Here is a 20006-nt window from a genome sequence, read left to right as displayed (position 1 = left end):
GATCAGTGTTTGGGTTGTGACTTTCTTACTGTGTAATATTGCTTGGGTCACAGACATCAATCAATGGTTTTTTTTGTTTGTTTTGTTTTTGCTAGTTAACAACACAAGGTTATAAATAGACCCTCCATTTCCAAGGTGGGCAATAAATAATTATCTTTTTGTCACCCGGCTCTTTGTAAAATTCAAGGAATGACAAACCATGAGGGCAAGGAAAGTTTGTAGTCTCTAAAAATGCAGATAGATGTTATGAAGCAGTAAGTTGATATCAAATTAGTTTGAGCAATAAGAAAATTTAAAGCATTGGCATACTATTTTTTCCCCCTTTTGGGTTCTCCTTTTTATTCTGATTCTTTCACAACATAAGTAATATGTTTAACATGATTATATATGACTTTGAAACTGAATTATGTTAAGGTTTCATGCTAAGTTGGAAGCCAAGTGAAGTAGTGTTTTTTTTTTTTTTTTTTTTTTGCTTAGGGGAGGTGGGTGGGCTGCAAGTAAAGTATAGAAACACATATGATTGTATCATGTAGTTCTATAACATTGGCCTATTTTGATCCAAGATTTCCTTCTGAATGAAAGCAGATAATTCAACTTCTGTATAAACCATATCCTTTAATTCACATCAGGTCAACTAATTAAGGAAACCATTGCAAAAGATGTCAGAAATCCATGACCAGGAGAGTGGCCTTATAGGGCCAGGGGTCCTCAAACTTTTTAAATAGGGGGCCAGTTCACTGTCCCTCAGATTGCTGGAGGGTTGGACTATAGTGAAAACAAAAGCTTTGTTTTGTGGGCCTTTAAATACATTTCATAGCCCTGGGTGAGGGGGATAATCGTCCTCTGCTGCCACATCTGCCTCGTGGGCTGTAGTTTGAGGACCCCTGCTATAGGCTATATTCCTAGCAATGCAAGAATTTGTGTTTGGCTAAAGGCAAAGTAGTTGGGTGGGATCTAGGGAATTTCAAAGATGTATCAACATTAGGCAGACTACAACAACCAGGGCTTGGGTACTCTTAGGTCCTCCATCCGTTAGAAATTTAAGACTTGACACTTGAAGATTCCAGCTCTTTGTTGGTAATTTCAGGTCAGCCCAAAATCCAAAGTGAAACAAAGCAGGGCTGATTAACAAGTGCAGCAAGGAGCAGAGTCTGACATTGGCACAGAACCTAATTCAGATTCCCAGAAAGAACTGCAGATAAAAACCTGGATTTTCTATAAGGACTACTTAGAAGTAATCTTAATATATTCACTACAACAGTGGTATCGAGCTCAAGTGGAAATGGATCACTACATAGTTACATTGGCTTAGAAAAAAACAAGTTAGCATCTTTTTTTAATGAAATAGTTCACAATTCTTTTTGGGAGATGGTTGGTATTCTCTTGAACTTGACATCATAGGCACATTTTATATATCCTAAACATTTTTTCTGCCTGTCCCCCAAAGGGTGTTGTGAGAGGTACAGGAAATGAGACCTTAGCTGCAGAACATAGGGATCTAGGGTGATGTAAGGTTTAGAAAATGAGAAGCACAAAAGCAAAAATGATTGAGAAAAAACTCAAGCTAATCAAGGATGAGGTTGGGAAAAGAGGAAAAGGAAATCCAAAGAACAAAAAAAAAAATGCTAAGTCCCCATTTTGCTTCATAGCATTTATGAGTGATCTTTGTTAGATGGGGCCACCTTCCTTAAAACCAGAAATCCATGATCAATTTCTTCCAGTTATTCATTTGCTGTGTTGCTACTTCATGCAGATTGGTACTCACTGGAAGGATCTAACTATAGTGGCAAAGTAGGTGGTAATGGGATAAGGAAAAGCATTAAGAAATTAAAGCAATTGGAATGTAGCATCTTAACCCAGAAGGTACAAAATAAAACCATACTCACTGCAACTGATAAACGGTAAACTTTTATTGGCCATTTCTACACAGAATTCCACTCCCACCCTTCAATTCCCTCCCCCCCCAACCAACCTCAGCTAAAGAGCAGTACAGAGAAAGGCAGGAGGCTAAGAAATGGGGTGGAGCAAGGGTTACTCTCAAATTTTAAGTGGAAGGTTCTAGAAAAATATAGACTATGCCCAAGACTTCTCAAAGGATCAAATTGATCCCTACCTCCTAGTGGGCTGCCAAGTAGGGGATGCTGCAAACTGGGGAGGGGCAAGGGAAATCTGGGCCTGAGAATATAGTCATATTTTTTGGTGACAAACTCCCCTTCAGAAAATGGAGGCAAGTGAGTAGCAGAACAGAAAAAAAGGGTGGAGACATCTAAGGTGAAAAAGTACAAAACCATGAGGATGAAACCAATATGGTTTTGATCTGAGACAGAACTTGGAGGAATTCAGGAGTCTTCCCATCTCTCCCTTTCAGTTACAGTTGACAGGTATTTATTTGAGGATGGGAAAAGGTCTCATACCATTAAAGAAAAACAATACCCCTTCCCTAAATAAAATTCATTTAGGTAAAACAATACAGGTGGAATTGGAAAGGGTTAAGGTAGAAAATGGGGAAAGCAGATTAACAATTTTTCTTTCAGAGACCCAACCATAGAAAAGGATTGAGAGGAGAGAGAAGGTAGGAAGATGAAAACCGGAGGTGGGAACATAGGAGAAAAGAATAGGGATGTAGAAGAAAACCAACCTCCCCAGCTTGAGGACCCACCCTTAATCTCTTCCAAGATAAAGGAAGTTTGGGGGAGGGGAGAGCAAGCATTGGGATGCTTTAGGGGCACAGTTTGATTCGAGTACCTTTGGAAATCACCCTGAAGAAGGGAAAGACCCTCTCACCCAAAAAGGCAGCTGAGAAAGTATGTACATGTCCTAGAGTCTCAGCATTATAGAAGCCTAGTCGTCCTGCTTCATAGTCCAGGTATACCCCTAATCGATGTGGTTTGTCACCAGGGCTCAAAGGTGTCTGCTCAGTTGAGCTCTGTGCCTGGTACCGCTTTCCATTGGTGCCCACACACCATACCTCCCTTTGAAACATTGGCTGCTGGGGCAAATGGGGCCGTCTGCGGCGATGGTGGTGACGGGATGGTGTGGCATCCCCACTACCACCCCCAGGACCCACTGCTGGTCCTCCCTTGTCCTTGTGACGAGTTGATTCACGAGCAGCCCCTACAGCCCATCCACGCCGCCCCCCGACTTCTACCTCCCAATAATGGCGACCAGAACGGAAGCCCTGGGCACCCAGCACACAGCATTCAGCTGAAAATCGTTTGGGATGATCGGGAAGTTCCTGGCGCCGCTCTGCCAGACGGACCCCACGTCGATCTGGTGACAGGGCTAAAGCTGGATGAGCAGTATCAGGATCCAGAGTCAGGTCCACTGGAATGAAAAAGAAAGGGATGGTTTTCAAGTTTACTTGGGTCAGTCCCATTTCTTCACTTTTCCCAACCTAGGTGTCTTGATTCAAAATTCTTACTCCCCTTCAAAGAACAATCCTAAGTTGTATCCTTCAACTTCTTTTTTTTGTTTTTAGCATAATTTTAATACAGGCTTCCAAATACTATTGCTATATTCTGTCCACTGTTCCAAGGTATCAGAAGGTAAGGGCAGAGGGAATATTATCCTTTGTCCTAAAGGAATATTCTTCAACTTCTGTTTTTTGAGGACCTAAGTAGCCTACATTAAAATCCAAAGTGATCACCTATATATCTTCCTTTCCCATCAATTCTATCAATATACATATATATGCCTTCCCCAAATTCTGGCTCTAGATTGTACAGGGATAAATGAAAGAAGGATATTTGTGAATGCTCTTGTACCTCGGGCAGCCTGACAGAACATCCGGCTCATCTTCCTCACAATGGCATCTGTCAAGAAGTCATGACTGTGGGGATGACTGGGATCTGGGGACCAGATCTCTGGAGGTTGCTGCTGTACCTCCTCACACCTGGGAGAAGATCAAAGGTTGGTACCCATGGGAAAATAAAGGGGGAAAGGAGAGGAAAAGATAGGGGAGAACTGGGATTTGAGAGATAACATTTAGTTCCTGAGAAGAGCAGGATTCAGGGGGTGGGGATAATATGTGTAGGTCCAGGAAGGTGGGGTAAGCAAGAGCTAAACATCTGGTTAGGCTTATTAACAGGGTATGTAAGATAGTCAGGGCCAAGAAAATCAGATGCATTGGTCCTAACAAAAATCTGTATTCTGAAATTGAGGAATACAAACTTACCTGTTAAAAGTCTCCTTGATATCCTGAGAATAATAAGAGACAAAAAATGGGGGTAAGGAAGGGGAAAGAAAGATTAAAGTCAGTCCTTCACAGTTGTTTTCCTTATTCCCCTAGATAGCTAACCCAAAACAGACCAAATTTGGGGATGTTTGAGAAAATGGAGGAGTTTTTAATTCATCTCCTCCAACCCCTTATACTTCCCATTATTAAACCCATGTCCACTGAGGGTCTTTTCCATCTTTAAGGGGCCCTAAAAAAAATAATGTCACATCTCCTATTGGTCCAGTATTTTATTGTTTAGAACTTTTTCTCAAATCTGGGTAAATATCCCACCAATTCTATTACTTTTCATTCTGTAAAAATACTTCAAATACTCATGTCAATTACTCTGGCTCCATTCTCTTTAGGTTGAATCATCCTAGTTTTTTCTCTACTGTGGAAAGACAACATAATAACAACCAATCCTTTAAGATGCACAATATTGTAGGGGAATAATAACAATAATTAAAAATACTAAAATTACTAATAATATAATCCAAAAGATATAATTCTAAGATATCATTCCTATTTACTTTAGAATGTGTTTTATGATTTTGCTATCCCATCCCTTCCCCAACATTGAATTTATCTTCCTAATTATATTATGGAATGCAAATTCATTTTAACAGCAGAAACCTAAGTATATATTGGGGGAAAGTAGCCCAGAAATATGCTGAGATTGGAGAAAAGCTGTCTTGGGGAAAAAATAAATCTGTCACAGATAACTGCCTATTTAATCCCTCTCTTACCTTTCTCTCTTCTCCCAACTTCTCTGATAATTCATGACTCTCAACCACTATCATCATTCCATTTCTCTGTAAGGTCAAGGAGAGTTGCTAAAAGCAGCACAACCTTTAAGATTTGGCCCCAGTTCAGCTTTAAGCTGTCCAATCTTACCTTATCATCTATTTCTCTGCCAATTCTTTTATTCACCCTTGATTCTCTAATGTATTTCTCCTTTAAACTTCCAATTTTCTACCCTCACTTACTGCATGATCTCTGCCCCTTGAATTACAGGATTCATCTGATAAAGAGTTTCCTTCTGCTACCACATTTAGACCAATACATTGAATGTCAGGAATGAATTGGGCCTTGGAAAGAGTATCTAGGCCAATCCTGAAATGAAATTAAGGGACACTAGGCCTAAGTTCCCTTTTTTGTAAATATAATTCCTCCATCTAAATACTATATCCCATTTCTCTTAAATGCTACCAAATCACTTATAACTTCTTTACTCTCCTTTTCCATATTCTCCTTTCTTTTGTGTCTTAAGAAAATACCTTTTAGTTATCAAACTGTGCATACCCTTTGACCCAGCAGTGTTTCCACTGGGCTTATACCCCAAGGAGATACTAAAGAAGGGAAAGGGACCTGTATGTGCCAAAATGTTTGTGGCAGCCCTGTTTGTAGTGGCTAGAAGCTGGAAACTGAGTAGCTGCCCATCAATTGGAGAATGGTTGGGTAAATTGTGGTATATGAATGTTATGGAATATTATTGTTCTGTAAGAAATGACCAGCAAGATGAATACAGAGAAGCTTGGAGAGAATTACATGAACTGATGCTAAGTGAAATGAGCAGAAAACCAAGAGATCATTATATACGTCAACAACGATACTGTATGAAGATGTAATTTGATGAAAGCGGATTTCTTTGACAGAGACCTAATTCAGTTTCAATTGATCAATGATGGACAGAAGCAGCTACACCCAAAGAAAAAAAAAACACTGGGAAATGAATGTAAACTGTTTGCATTTTTGTTTTTCCTCCCGGTTACTTCTACCTTCTGAATTCAATTCTCCCTGTGCAAAAAGAAAACTGTTTGGATCTGTACACATACATTGTATCTAGGATATACTAGGACATATTCAACATATATAGGACTGCTTGCCATCTAGGGGAGGGGGTGGAGGGTGGGAGGGAAAAATCGGAACAGAAGTGACTGCAAGGGATAATGTTGTAAAAAAAAAAATTACCCAGGCATGGATTCTGTCAATAAAAAGTTACTATTAAAAAAAAGAAAAAAAAGAAAATACCTTTTAGATGACCCAACTATTCTTTCTACCCACCCAATGTTTCTCTTCTTTGCCTCACTCCTCAAATATGGGATTGCCATCTATTGGTTCCACATTTGACATTTTTGTTTCTTTCTTAACTTGGCACTCCAGTTTCTGTTCTTATAAATTTATTGAAACTACTCTGAATCCACTAATAACCTCCTTTGTGAAGTTTAAAAGACATTCTTCCTTGACTTTAATACTGATGACATGTCTTGAAATACTTTACTCCTTTGGCTTTTGTGATGCTGCAGTCTTCCTTTTTTGATACTTCTCAATCTCCATTAATCATTTTTCTTCTGCCTCCTAAATGTGAGTGAACATTAAAAATATTCACAGCCCTCCTCTATTCTTTCAGAATATTAATTTCTGTCAAAAAGTATTATCATCCTTCTAAGATCCTAAATTCTACTAGATTCAATAATTATTAAGCAGCTATTATATATAAAGATACAAAGATAAAAGAAAGCATAATTCCTGCTCTCAAAGAGTTTACTATGGAAGAAGGTGGAGGTGTATATTGGGAAATGATGTGATATAAAAAAGAAGAAGCAGGGTTTGCTAAATTTCTAATTGCTAAACTTAAAGTAGATACTTCCCTCTCCTTCAATCGCTAAAGCCAATTTGTGGGAAGCTTCCTACACACTCCTTTTAAAAAATGCCTCTCAGATTCCTAAGCATAATTCCATTGCTCACACTGTTTCTCCCCTAGATAAGGGGAGTCTTGCAGTTAGCCTCTGCAATCAGTCATAAATCATAATTCACTTCATTCTATATAGCATAATATCTTAGTAGCCTAGCATGGTATGAGTATTAAAGAGTATGAAGGAACAAGAAACTAAGTTGAGAAGTCCTGGGTTCTAGTTCAAATTCTGCCACTAACTATGGGCAAATTGTCTAATCCAAGATATCAATGATTCATCTGTTTAAAAAAAAAAAAAAAGGCAGAAGGGAAAATCTGAACTAGTTGATCTTCTAATCCTTCTATCTTCAAAATTTTGATACTATACAGCTTTCAAAGTCCTTCATAATCAGATCCTACTATCCAATTATATTTAAAAACTACTTTGTCAAACTATTTTGGCATAAATCAGGTTGTTTATTCACTGTTACCTCCAATAAACTCACTCTTGCCTCCAATCTATTGCACTTGTTATCCATGGCTTCAATGTCCTCTTTCTTCTCTAACTGAATCCAGCTTGTAAAACACTTTCCTAAGAAGTCTGTGAAGTGCTAAGTATAGCTATTATATATCCATTTTACAGATGTAAGAAATTGGAGGTCAGGGATGAAGTAACCCATGGCCACATGGCTATTAACTCCTAGTCACTACTTGGATACTAGGCCTACCTGGTTTTTTCCCCCCAACTCAAAAACCGATCTTAGTGTCTCTCCTCTTCAATTCATTTCATGCATTGAAGCCAGATCAATCTTTCTACCTCAAGCCCTGTTTGACCTCTAAGCAGCTTCCTGATACAATGGATTCAGCCCAGATTTCTTCACTAGATGTTCAAAGGCCCTCCACTAGCTGGTTCTAAATTACCAGGTTTATCTCACATTGACTTCAATCAAAATGGATACAGCTACTACTCCAACATGCCCTTAATTATTTCACTTTTATACCTATGTAATACTTTCTACATGTCACCAATTCAGAATCCTACCTATCCTTCAAGCTCAGCCTTACAATTCACTTCCTTTCTAAAACCATTCCTAATTCTGCCTTATCTTGCTTTGAACTCTGATTACACTTTTTTTCTTTACAGATCTTTCATTGATTTTAGTTTGTATTTTCTTTACTTAGAACTTCCATTATTGCCATATCTGAGATTATGCCTTACTCATCTTTTTCTCAGTAGAACTTGGAGTATAGTGCCTTGTACAAAATAAGTGAAATTAAATTTTTCTTTGAATTTAAGTAGTTCCCATCTTCCAAACTATAGTTACATAGACATGCTGGGAAACAGGCCTTTACATTTATGTACTGAAGCAAACATTTTGATTCCTATGGATTCTAGTGGGACCTAATGGAAACTCTTCTTAAAAACTTTCTGTTCTCTTTCATACTCCGTTTTTAAAAGATTTTTTTTGACTAGATATATCCATGAGTTCCAGTTCTTATGCTAGATATATTCTACAATTTTGAGTTTGTAAATTCTAAACTACAAACATGTCTTTTTAAAAATGCTTTTTAGTACAAATCAATCTTGTCTAAATGATCTAATTAAATGGAACAGGGCCCTGAATTTATGCTGTATGAGATTAGTCACAGACAATGGGGATATATTTAGCCTGGAAAATAGAGAATTCAGAGGAGATATCATAGTTGCCTTCGAATGTTTAAAGGGCTGTTGTGTAGAAAAGGGATTAGACTTGTTTTTTCAGCAACTTTCAATTCCTTTTAATAACTTAACTATAAAGTATCAACCATCCAGGGCCAAACCTCCTCCTATTCTGAACTGCTATAGAATTTAATTTAATTTAATGTAACCACATAAATACACATGTATAATTTTCTAATTTAGACTGGCTAAGACCATGACTGTTCACTCTGCTCACAGTGAATGGCAAATAAATATATGCTAATGATTATATTTAATAGATTTTCAGTAAATGCTGACTAAGGAAAAAAACAGCAGGAATGGAAAAACTTGTGATTAAAGAGAACAAAGGAAGAGGATATGGATAGTTAGATATGGAATAGAATTTGAAGTTGCCCTCACCTTGAGCAGCCGAAGTCCGCCCTGTTGGCTTCGCTCTTGTGCTTCAGCCAACAGTCGACTTAGCTGTGTAGCTTGCTCCCCTAGGCGCCCCGCTGCTGCTCCTGCTCGCCCTAACTGGGCTTCATGCTGTTCTCGTAAGCGCCGTTCAAGCCCAGCTTGTTCGTCAGCCAGAAATCGTGCCAATCTTCCAAATTCTGATGCTACTGCTGCCAGCTCGGTCTTCATCTGGCTCTAGGAGAGATAAAAAAGGGACAAGGGGATCACTTGGCTGTTCATATATCATGAGTTCACTTTTACCCCTCTCCTCTATCCCTGGCCCTTGCCATGGGATACCAAATCAAAGGTTTCTAAGTAACATGTCGAAAGAGTACTCACCAAGAATCCATAGGCCCTGCTTCTCATTTTTGTGATGATGGGAAAATCACTTAATTTCTTTGAACCTCAGTTTCCTCATTGGAAGCTGGACCAGATGATTTCCAAGGCCCCTTCTACCCGCTTAAATTTTTTTTTTAGTCTTTCTGCCCTCCAATCCCTCTTCCCTAATATGCTCACAAAGACTCTCCTAGTATCACATTTTCTACACTAAACTCCCATTCTTCTCTAAAAAAGCTTCTGGACCCTGATTACCACTTTTACTCTATCTCCCACTATGGGACCCTTTCCCTCCTTGTTCCCTCATCTTACCAGTATTTGACTTCTTCAAATTCTGCTTCTACCCATCCTCTTTAGACAGAGGACTCTTGCCTTGGACTATACCCATCCTCCCAATCACATCACCTGCCTTGAGCTCTGTGACCCTCCTCTCTTCCTTGGCCTTCAGTTTCTGCACAGCTTCCAGGTGCTTCCTCAATGGCTCCACGTGACCCTGCAGCTTGGCCTGTCACATGTAGGAATGGGACAAATATATCTGTTTTTTTACAGAAACAGGTTATAATTTATCTCTACATAAAATACTCAGCTTCCCTTTATGAGCAGTGAAAAAGAAACTTCACAAATGGGCAAAAATGGCAGTGTATTACATTTACATTTACCTCTCTCTGCTTTCCTTTATTGAGGCCCTGCAACTTTTAATTTTATAAAGGGTTGGCAATTTACAGTCCTTGTCACCATTGGAATCATATGGCTTCAATGCTCTTTTTATAAAGTCAGCCTGCACAAACATACCACATTTCTTCCCATCATTCCAGAAAGGGAGAAGACCTTGACACACTTCTTTAAAGGCTTATAAATCCTAGGTTTGCAGTTTTATTTTTAATGGGCATTCATTTTATTTTTGATTATTTAAAGTTAGGAATAAAAGGAATAGGAAGGTAATTTCTCAACAAGAGTTAGAAAATCAGATCTAGTTCAGCTCTCCAGTTTTCACTTTCACAATGCCTAAATGAGATACTCTTTGTGAACAATTTAACTGAAGATATTTTTTCTTTAAGAAGAATTATTGCATGACCAGGACAAGAACATATGGGTGATACCAATGAAAATCCATTGACAGCTCAACCCTTTCCAAATTATATGCATTTATTCTCTATCAATCTTCTACTCTCGTGTTTTCCCTCCCCTCTTCTCTCTTCTATTTTGGTGGTTACACAACAGTAAACCCTATTGGTGGTCCTCAGAGTCAAAGAGAATGAAGATTCTATGAAGTAAAAAAGGAAAACATTTCTCTAATAATAGAGTTTTATTTACAGTTTTTGATGAAATAATTTATAGTAATTATATTAAGTTAGTAATTCATAATTATTAATCTGTTACAACTTTTTATAAGTTCCTATCTGTCAATGTGATATTTCATTTTGTGCAACAAAGTTTGTCAAGAGCAAGAATCATATGTTGTCCTTTGCATCCTTCTCTTTCCCAATGAAATTCTGATATGGTATTTAGTACAAGTCTGTATAGGTAAAACTCATAACATATTGCCAAGGGAACTTAAATTCAGGCCTAGGATTCTGCTAGGAGTTATGTCTGGAGAGACTAGGCAATAACTCAATTTATTCTCAGAACCAATACCAATACTAATGAAATTAGTTTTTATATACCATTATGGAGGGTGCAGTTCAAAGTAGAATGGGAGATTCAAAGAAAAAAAAAAGAAAAACAATCCCCCACAGGCAGTTTACAGTTTTAGGTTAAGTGCAGGGATCATGATATTTAGATAAACCCAACTTGGCCTCAATGTACAATTCACTATTATAACCTAACCCTTCAATGCCAAGTTCAACAAAACACAGTCAGGCCAAAAAACAAATTCAGTATCAATGGGAATGTAAAAGTGAGATCTCAATCAGAAGTCACTCAGAAAAGAAAAAAAAAGGTAGGCTAATGTTGAAAGCAACAAAGATAGTGTGTTTCCTGCTTTTCAGTATATACTATCCGATTAGTTTGAACATGTCAGCAAGGCCAGAGAATGAAGCAAGTGTGGGTCTGAAAAGCACCTTGCTCTTATTATTTTTTGTTACAGTATTACAGCTGACAAATGAATAGTCATCAGCTAACTTTCAATTTAAAGTGTTTCCCCAAATTGTTTTTCTCCTAATTTTCTATAACTTTCCATCCCTGCCACTAGGAGTTCTTAGGATCACTAAAATAATAGTACTTGTGAGGTAACTTGAAGAAAGTAGTAGAAAGCAGAAATCACTTTATTTCTCTAGGCAGGCCTCTCCTTATCTTTATCTTCTAGTAAAAAGGTTAAGTAATAAGGTTTACCTCATCCCACCACCCCAAAACTATATCCCTCTCTTTCTCACCTTATACTCCTGCACCACTTCCTCCAATGGCACCACACTGTGTTGCTTGTGATTTCTTGATTCTCGGCATACCACACAGATAGCCTCTTCATCCACCTCACAGAACAATTTAAGGGCCTCTTGGTGCTTGGGGCATACTCCTTGTTCATTTCCCCGACTTCCTCTCCGAGGCGCAGGGTGCATTTGCCGAATTACCTGCACCATGTTGGCCAACTGTAGATTGGGTCTAAAGCTCCTACGTGGAAAAGTTTTCCTACACTGGGGGCAGGTGAATCTACGCCTAGGAGCGTTGGCTGGTGGTGGAGGGGTAGCTGGCTCTAGCTCTTCCTCTTCCTCCTCATCTTCCTCTAACACTTCCTCGTCTTCATCTTCTTCCTCCTCCTCACCCCTTAGTTCCTCTTCCACATCCCCCAAGTAGTAGTCCAAATCTTCCTCTTCATCCTCATCCCATACATAATCCATGTTGTCCCAGGTAGGGCCATTGATGCTATTGGTCCAAAACTCCTCATCTTCCTCCTCCTCTACTTCTTCCTCCATATCCCCCTCGTACTCATCCTCTCTCATAGGAGTGTCCCACCCACCACTGGCACCCACTGCCTCCACTTCTTCCTCTTCTCCTTCATCTTCCTCTTCCTCCCTCTCCTCCTCATCCTCTCCACCCCACAACTGGGTCACACACACCCTGCAGAAGTTGTGCCCACAGCCAATGGACACGGGATCAGTAAAGTAATCCAGGCAGATAGCACATACTGCCTCCTCTTGGAGGGTTTGGACTGGGTTGGGTGCCATAGCAACGGCAGCCATCTTAGCCTCAAATCAATCAGGGAAGGTTATAAGCAAAGGGTTAGGGAAGTCGGGAAGAGAGACTCCTCCTTAAACGCGACAACCAACCTCCCTTTCTGGACCCTATCTCTTCCTCACTCCCAACGAAAACCACAGACACCCTGACCCCAACACACACTCTATCGAATACACAGTTTCTAGCTCCAACAAGAAAGGAGCTCTAATTTCCAAACCTAATTGATAAATAGCCCTTCCCACCCCAAGTCCTACGCTGTAGAAGGGAATATAGCACTATTTTGGTCCCCTCGACTGTTTACCTCGTCTGGGTTCTGAATGCAAATTCTACCTAAGTTCCCCCTTCCCCCTCCTCATCTGGCCCCCTCCCCTTATATCTAACTCCTCCCCTTCACTTCCTGTATCCTTTTCGTGACTTCCGGGTTACGTCTCACATTCATTTCCTTCCACTTGGGACTCCTTCACGCCTGCTTTGGGCCGCCCCACCCCTCCTCCTCTTCTACTCGCACTCTAAGCCAACGGGAAGTGACTAGAAAGAGGCGCCCGAAGCGGAAGCGGGGGCGGGCATAGAAAGTTCAAGTCTCTATGGTTCTTATTAAGGAGGCCAAAGCGGTCTCTTTCGTTGGAAAATAACTCACTACCATCTCATCCAAAATGGAATATACGCATTTGAAGGAGGGAGGGGAAGAGGAAGGATGACTCTGTTCTAAGCCATCCGTCAAAGCGTTTTAGAATCTTGCTAGCGTCGTAGACACTCTAGTCCCCAACGGAGCTGTTGGGCAGCTCTTCTCGACAGCTACCGGAAATGGAGTTAAGTTTTGGGGAACGGGAAGGCGAGTAGGGAATGTTACGCCTACGTTATTGTAAGCTTCCGGTCTCTCTAGCCCAAGGACTTTGTGGTTAGGAGGACTCTGGGCCATTTCACTGCGGAGGAATTTGGGGGAGAGTTCAGTTGCTTTTAAAACGAACCTCACCAAAGAAATTGTGTGTGGAAAAAAACAAGATTACGGGACTGAAAGACATAAAGTTGTGAGAGCTGTTGGAAATCATTTGGGTCCATGCTTGTTGCAACTTTGCAAGGGAATGAATGGAAAAAGAATAGGTGTGAGAGCTCAGAGCATTAAAGATTTCATAGTCCAAAGAAGTCGAGCTTCGAGCTTAAAATGCATTGAAGTGGGGGCCCGAAAGCAGAGATGACATCTGGTTGAGGGTCCTGGGTACCGTGGATTTGAGAAAAACAAAAGGCAAAAAAACCGGGAAACAGTTCAAATAGGCATTTCCCGTAGATTTAGCAAATTATAGTGAAGAATAAACTCGATAAAGCTTTTTAGGGCTTGGAAAAAAAGCAGGGTAGGCAGTTGGTTTCCGTAGTGTAGTGGTTATCACGTTCGCCTCACACGCGAAAGGTCCTCGGTTCGAAACCGGGCGGAAACAACTTTTGAAAGTTTACATTACAAAATTTTTCTTTCCTCCCTTATCCTTTCCTCCCTGTTCTAAGTGATTGTTTTCTTTGTTTTTCACTCCTCTCCCCACCTTATTACAGATAATGTGGGAGCACTAGAAAGGAAACGAGTATAGAGAAAGGAGTAAAAAAATGAAAATTATTTTGAACTAATGGAGAATCCCAGCCTCCTGAGATATGTGAGTCAAAGAAGTTTCTCAGAGCCCGGCTAGCTCAGTCGGTAGAGCATGAGACTCTTAATCTCAGGGTCGTGGGTTCGAGCCCCACGTTGGGCGTGAGTGCTTTTGAGAAGCAACATTGCATTTTGTTTTGTCTTTGTATGTGTTGTTTTTCTTTTCATCTCCCAGTCTCTTTACATAAAAAGAAACATTACTTATGTATGCTATGGCAAACTCCAGTTCAAAAATACTTAAGAGATATCTCAAAATGAAGAACTGAAGTTTTATTAGGATCTTCTTGCTGAAGTCCCAGAGGCAGGAGAGTCGGTTTCACAAAGGTTGTGAGACAATTTAAATGGTCAGTGAGAGAAAAAAAAAATTACAGAAACTATTCGCCCACCCACTAAAATCATTGGCAAACTCGACCTTTATTTCTTTATTTGGCTTTTGTGACACTAGGGTCTTGGTTTATGCAAGACTTGTTTCAAAAGAGTCTGTTCTGCTTCTAAGGTATTTAATAATCAGTTTAAATAGTTTAAGGAGGCTTGGTTCTGGCCTCTCTCAATCAACAAACAGAGATTAGCCAGTTTGTAGCCTTCTGGAATATCTCCAGGCCATTAAATTGTTGGTCAGTCTTTTCTAAGCAGTTATCTCTTAAATGTTTCTTTTGGAAAGTCTTTGTTCTTCTAATGATTAACAGTCCCTTTAGTGCTAAATCTGGAATTATCAAGTGGTTATTCTAAGAAGTCCTCAGTTTCCCGTTTCATTCACCTGTCTATATCCTGTTTCTTTCATTCTAGTCTGTTAATGTATTTTTTCTTTCTGTCTTGTATTCGCTTAATTGTCTCTGCTCCACTTTTCAGTGAGGAGGGGAGCTCGGTGTAGACATACTGGGTTGCGAGATAGGGCTATAGTAAGGAATGGAGAACCTGCAGAAGAGGCAAAAGCAAAGGAAATGAATAACCCTTCCAGCACCCTGGCAGATAACTTCCTCTTCTTGAACCTGTTCTAAACAATGTGCAGAAGAGGGTAAGGGAGATGGGTTTGGGGGTAAGGGATGTGGAAGAAGGAGCGTCAGGTGTAAACTGAGAACTCCGAAAATTAGTAGCAGCCCCACCCTCCTATTCATAGGGGAAATTCCCTAGGTGATCTCCACCTACAATTCAATTGGAGATCTTGGCCTGGGGCATAATTACCACTCTTTATTGAATTGAAAATTAGCTCTCAATTGCTCCCTAGCCCCAAACCATAGAAGACTAATAAAAACCAACTCTATACCCCAAACCTTTGCTAAATTACTTTTTGGAACTAGCAGTCTGGGAAGTTGTTTCTCAGTGTAATAAACTCAAGTTTTGCCAAAAACCCCCTGGACTTCGTGCATTGTATAATTCTTTAGCAAAAATCCTGTGATACCGGCCTGGGGATTCCATTGTTGTTATGGTATCTCACCCCTCATTTCTCACACCTCAACATTGGGACCAAGGTTTTCCCCCTTTTCTACGTCCTCATCCAGAAACCTACCAGTGTGGGAAATCTCAAAGATTTTTCAACGCCAAAATCCAATCAGACAAATTCTAAGTTTGGGTTAGTGGGTGCTTTCCTGCTCTTTGTGTTTGCTTAAGCGGGTCTGAGGAAGTGTTTCTTCTAACTTTTGTCAGATAGATGATATGGAAATGGATGTCTCTTTGACCAAGATGGAGTGATCCAAGTCTTGTACCCCAACATCCTCATTTTAATAAATCACACCTGCCATTGTAATATTTATTTTCTCATAATTAACCTGTCAGAGGTGATTGTCATCGCCTCAGAAATATCTACTCTTTGAAGGACATATAAATTCTAAGCCCACCTCAATGTGGGGTTTTTGATCTAAGAGAGATGGCCAAATGACCATCATTTTATTAATAAACATCCTGGCCTTATTAATAAAATTAAATTACCCACAAACTATGTCTCTTGGAACTTTTTTAATCGCCACAGTGTTAAAGTTCCATTTTCTTAAGTTCCAAATACCTTTGACCATAATCTAATCACTCATTATTTCATCTTTCCCTATGCCTTACAATACTCTAATCTTGATCTTCAGTCTTAAAATGACTTCCATTACTGTTGACGGGGAACCCTGAAACTGTCCTCCTTGACTTTTGGAGTGAACTTTGAAACTCTCCTCTGACAGAGGCCTATCCTTGGAGTAGTTAAGTGGTTTCATTAAGAATAGCCCAGGACCACTCCCTATTTAGCTCAAACTTAAGTGATCTTGATGAGGTCTAGATTTAGGAGTGGTCAGGGAAACAAATGATGAGATTAGGGTTCCTGGTGGTCAGGGAATTAAATGATAAGGTAAGTGGCAGGTTAGGGGTTCAGGCAACCAAATGGAGAGATTAGGCTTCCCTACACCTCCTTGGGATTTGGCACATGGGTAGGGATTTTTGGGAAGCCCTCCTTCTGGCAGGACAGAAATTCTTATAAAAGAATTTATGAACCTGAAAACCTAGATTGATAAAAGAGGGTTATTATAGGAATTGGGAAGTCAGCCTTTGCTATGCATGAATAGGAAGGCTGAATTCCTTAATGGAGAAAGCCTGGCAGAGAAATAAAATTTAGAGAAATCCCCACAGAGAGGCATAAAGTCTCGTTAGGGAACTAGGTAAGGGAGATAAAGAGAAGATAGCACTGGAAGAGAATATTTCAGCAGACAGAATTTGCTATGCCAGGAAGAAAGAGTTTCCTTGTCATTTTAGCTCCTCTGCAAAGAGAGGGCTTTAGACTGGCTCTTTTATACTAGAAGTTTTGACTACAAGCCAAAGGGAGCTAGTGGAGGCTAGTGGGTAGAGTTCCAAGTTGGCTCTTTTTATCTACAAGCTGGGATTCAGCTTGAGCTGGAAATGAGAAAATCTTAGAATTGAATGGGTGTTTCTCCAATTCAATGGGATTGATATCTTCAACTTTGAACTAGGCTATCCCCACCTAAATTACAAAATGAATCTGTTTGTCCTTGGGCAGGGTCTTTCCAGTGGCAGGGTTTAAGGAGATTTTCTCCTTCAAGGAGCTTCAAGTGATTTACCTCATGGGTCATTCCCAAAGTCAGAGAGAGGGAAAGAGAAAGAGTTTTGGGGCTCCCCTCGTCAATCTCATTTAGCTGGAGATCTGGACCTGATGTTTCTATGAAGTAGCTGTGATGAGGTATACGAATGAGTTGTATGAATGAATGAATGAGATCCCTTCTGCTCGGAGGCGGACAGATTCAGAAGCGAAAGTATTCGCTAACCCCAAAGGCTGTGGCAAAAAGAGGTTTTATTTTACACTAAGAGGCTTTCCCCTTAGCTGGCCTATTTCTTAATGAAGAAATATTTTGCCAAGAATGACTGGCAAAGACCCACTTTAAGAGTAAATCTGGGGCGGTTTGAATTGATAATCAAGGATAATCAGGATTTCTCAGTTGAATGAAAATTTAGACTTTGCTGAATGAGGATGTGACTTACCAAAAGATCAATGGGAGTTGATTTGCCCTTGAATAATGTTAATAATAATGTTAATCCTGAGAGGATGGGCCCTCTCTCTAGACTCCTTGGAGCCTGGGAAACCCTAATCTCTTCTTTTGCAGATCAAAGGGGACCGGTTTCAGTGATTATTTTGCACCATTTTTATAGAGTTCACTGGCATCAGCTGCACCCTCTATTGAGCTGAAAATTAGTCCAGGACCACTCCTAGTACTGGAACTTAAATGATCTCATTGAACTGGAAATCTAGGCCTGGGGGCAGTGACAATGATGGGGTTCTAGGGGCAGTCAGAAAGTTGTGGAAATTCTCTTTTGATCAAAGGTCCTTTGTGAAAGAATTCACCAACCTGAAGAGTTTTAGGTGGCAAAAATGGAAGTTTATTCTTGGATGAGATGTCAGCTTTGCTAAGAACTGACTTCCTCAGTGGCAAAGTCCTATTAAGGAAATGGAGGCGGGCACTGAGAAGAGAATGCCTTCTCAGGGGGCAGGGTCTTGGTAGCTATACTAAGAGGCAGAGCATTTTACTTTTGACCTTTTGCAAAGAAATGAGTAAACAGAAACCTATTATATGAGCAGATCTTGGTGGAATGCGGGGTGGGAGGTTCGGACAGTTTGAGCTGATTAGACCAGGATCTCCCAAATGAAATTGCTTTGAAGGCTTTTTCAGCCTGAATTTGAATGGGCATCTGGCTATCAGTGGGGGTGATTTACCTTAGAAATGGCCCAGCCTGAGAAACAGGCTCTCTCACAGCTCCATGGAGCTTGGGAGACCCTGATCTCCCAGGGGAGAGCTACGTCACTGAAACTAGGCTCTGTCTTCTGCTTTGGGATCATCTTCTGTTTCATCTGTCTATTCTGACTTATTTACTTTATGAACTTCCCTTTAGCACTGCAGGTTAAATCTCTCCATGCCTTAGGACATGGTTTGTGGAGCTGAGAATGAGAATGAGACTTCTGGATCTCAGTATAATTAATGTTGAGAAATAATTTCTTTAGAAGCCTATGAAAAATAAGGAAACAAAAAGGATCTCCTAGACTTGAGTAGCAAGTAAACTGAAATCATCACTCATTAGGGAAAATGTAGCCTCTCATTTCTGAATCCTCACTGACAAAATTTCAAGTCAATAATACTAAAATCATTTAATTCTTTATTTGTATCATAGCACTTAGAGTATTTGGACATAATAGGCATTTAATACATAATTATTGACTTACTGATAAATGAATATTTTTAAAGCTTAAAAAGAACTGGCCTTACATCTCACACTGTATATAGTGCAAATATCCCATTTTACAGATGGAGAAATTGAGGCTCCTCTCAAGAGAGTTCATGACACACTAAGATGAGGGATATGCTTCTATTCTCTCTTTCAACAAATTTAAGCCCATTTAACTTTTATTAATGACCTAGATTTGAGGCATTTTATTAGGAGTTCAGAATACAAAAAAAATGAAATAAGGAATTTCACATCAGAACACTAGATCTTAATTTCTTCTTGTGCCACTTAGTATTTGGGTGACTTTGGGCAAGTCTGGGGCTTAGCACAGTATGTGGCACATAGTAGGACTTAATAAATGCTTACTGATAAATCAAGTTACCTCTCCAAGGACTCATTTCTCTTATGTACAAATGGAAGGAGTTGTAATGAATGAATGACCTTTCCAAGTTCTAAATCCATGAACTCAGAACTAGGATGTCAACTTCATCTAGATCTTTCTGAATTAAAGTATTATTAAATATATATTAAATATTAAATATATATATTAAATATATATAAATAAAGTATAATTAAAGACTCTATATGCAAGTTAAATCCTCCCTGATATCAGTGTCTAGCAAATCCTGGCTTGTAGCCTCAATAAAAACTTTTCTTTAAAAAAGTTTTTTTAAAGGTTTTATGGGTCTAGCTCAGGTTGGCAGTTTCTTAAATGAGTTTAAACTAAAAAACGTGTACTGTTCTAGAACAATTTAAATTAAAAAATTGTTTAATTTTTTTTAAATAAAAAAAAAAACTCATTAAAGATGCGTATTTAAATTATTGAAACATTTTTTAAACCAAAAAATTGTATGTGTCAGAAGTGGGATTTGAACCCACGCCTCCATTCGGAGACCAGAACACTCAGAGAGGAAGGCAGTGCCTTGAGTCTGGCGCCTTAGACCACTCGGCCATCCTGACACGACGAGTGCAGCCTGCTCTTTTAGCCTATTCAAGTAATAGGTTCGTTTTTAAGAGCGGTGTTGATAAGAGACGTGAAGCCTCGGATCTTCGAGAACAGATGTCAGCGATTTCCAGAGGGAAATCTGTAGGAAAAAAGATTCCAAGAAAACTCTGCGGAGCAGAGATCGGTAAG

General features: G+C 39.6%; 1 protein-coding gene and 3 non-coding genes across 4 annotated transcripts; 2 read left to right on the top strand and 2 right to left on the bottom strand.

The window, feature by feature from the left end:
* Window positions 1–1872: 1872 nt before the first annotated feature.
* On the bottom strand, window positions 1873–13362 carry TRIM41 (tripartite motif containing 41). The gene is made up of 6 exons (XM_003768833.4): window positions 11736–13362; window positions 9773–9868; window positions 8992–9222; window positions 4175–4197; window positions 3765–3892; window positions 1873–3324 (listed from the first exon to the last, which is right to left on the bottom strand). The coding sequence occupies exons 1-6, from the start codon at window positions 12537–12539 to the stop codon at window positions 2720–2722; spliced, it is 1887 nt and encodes a 628-aa protein (XP_003768881.1). The 5' UTR covers window positions 12540–13362; the 3' UTR covers window positions 1873–2719.
* A 532-nt stretch (window positions 13363–13894) lies between these two features.
* Window positions 13895–13967, top strand: TRNAV-CAC. Its single transcript has one exon. It is a non-coding gene; the product is annotated as a tRNA-Val (tRNA).
* Window positions 13968–14197: 230 nt separating this feature from the next.
* Window positions 14198–14270, top strand: TRNAK-CUU. The gene has a single exon. It is a non-coding gene; the product is annotated as a tRNA-Lys (tRNA).
* A 5455-nt stretch (window positions 14271–19725) lies between these two features.
* TRNAL-CAA lies at window positions 19726–19831 on the bottom strand. Its single transcript has 2 exons — window positions 19794–19831; window positions 19726–19771 (listed from the first exon to the last, which is right to left on the bottom strand). It is a non-coding gene; the product is annotated as a tRNA-Leu (tRNA).
* Window positions 19832–20006: the final 175 nt, after the last annotated feature.

The sequence above is a fragment of the Sarcophilus harrisii genome, chromosome 4 (genome assembly GCF_902635505.1).
Source record: "Sarcophilus harrisii chromosome 4, mSarHar1.11, whole genome shotgun sequence".
NCBI lineage: Eukaryota > Metazoa > Chordata > Mammalia > Dasyuromorphia > Dasyuridae > Sarcophilus > Sarcophilus harrisii.
Note: the sequence above shows the minus strand (reverse complement) of the source record. Positions and strands in the feature narration are given on the sequence as shown.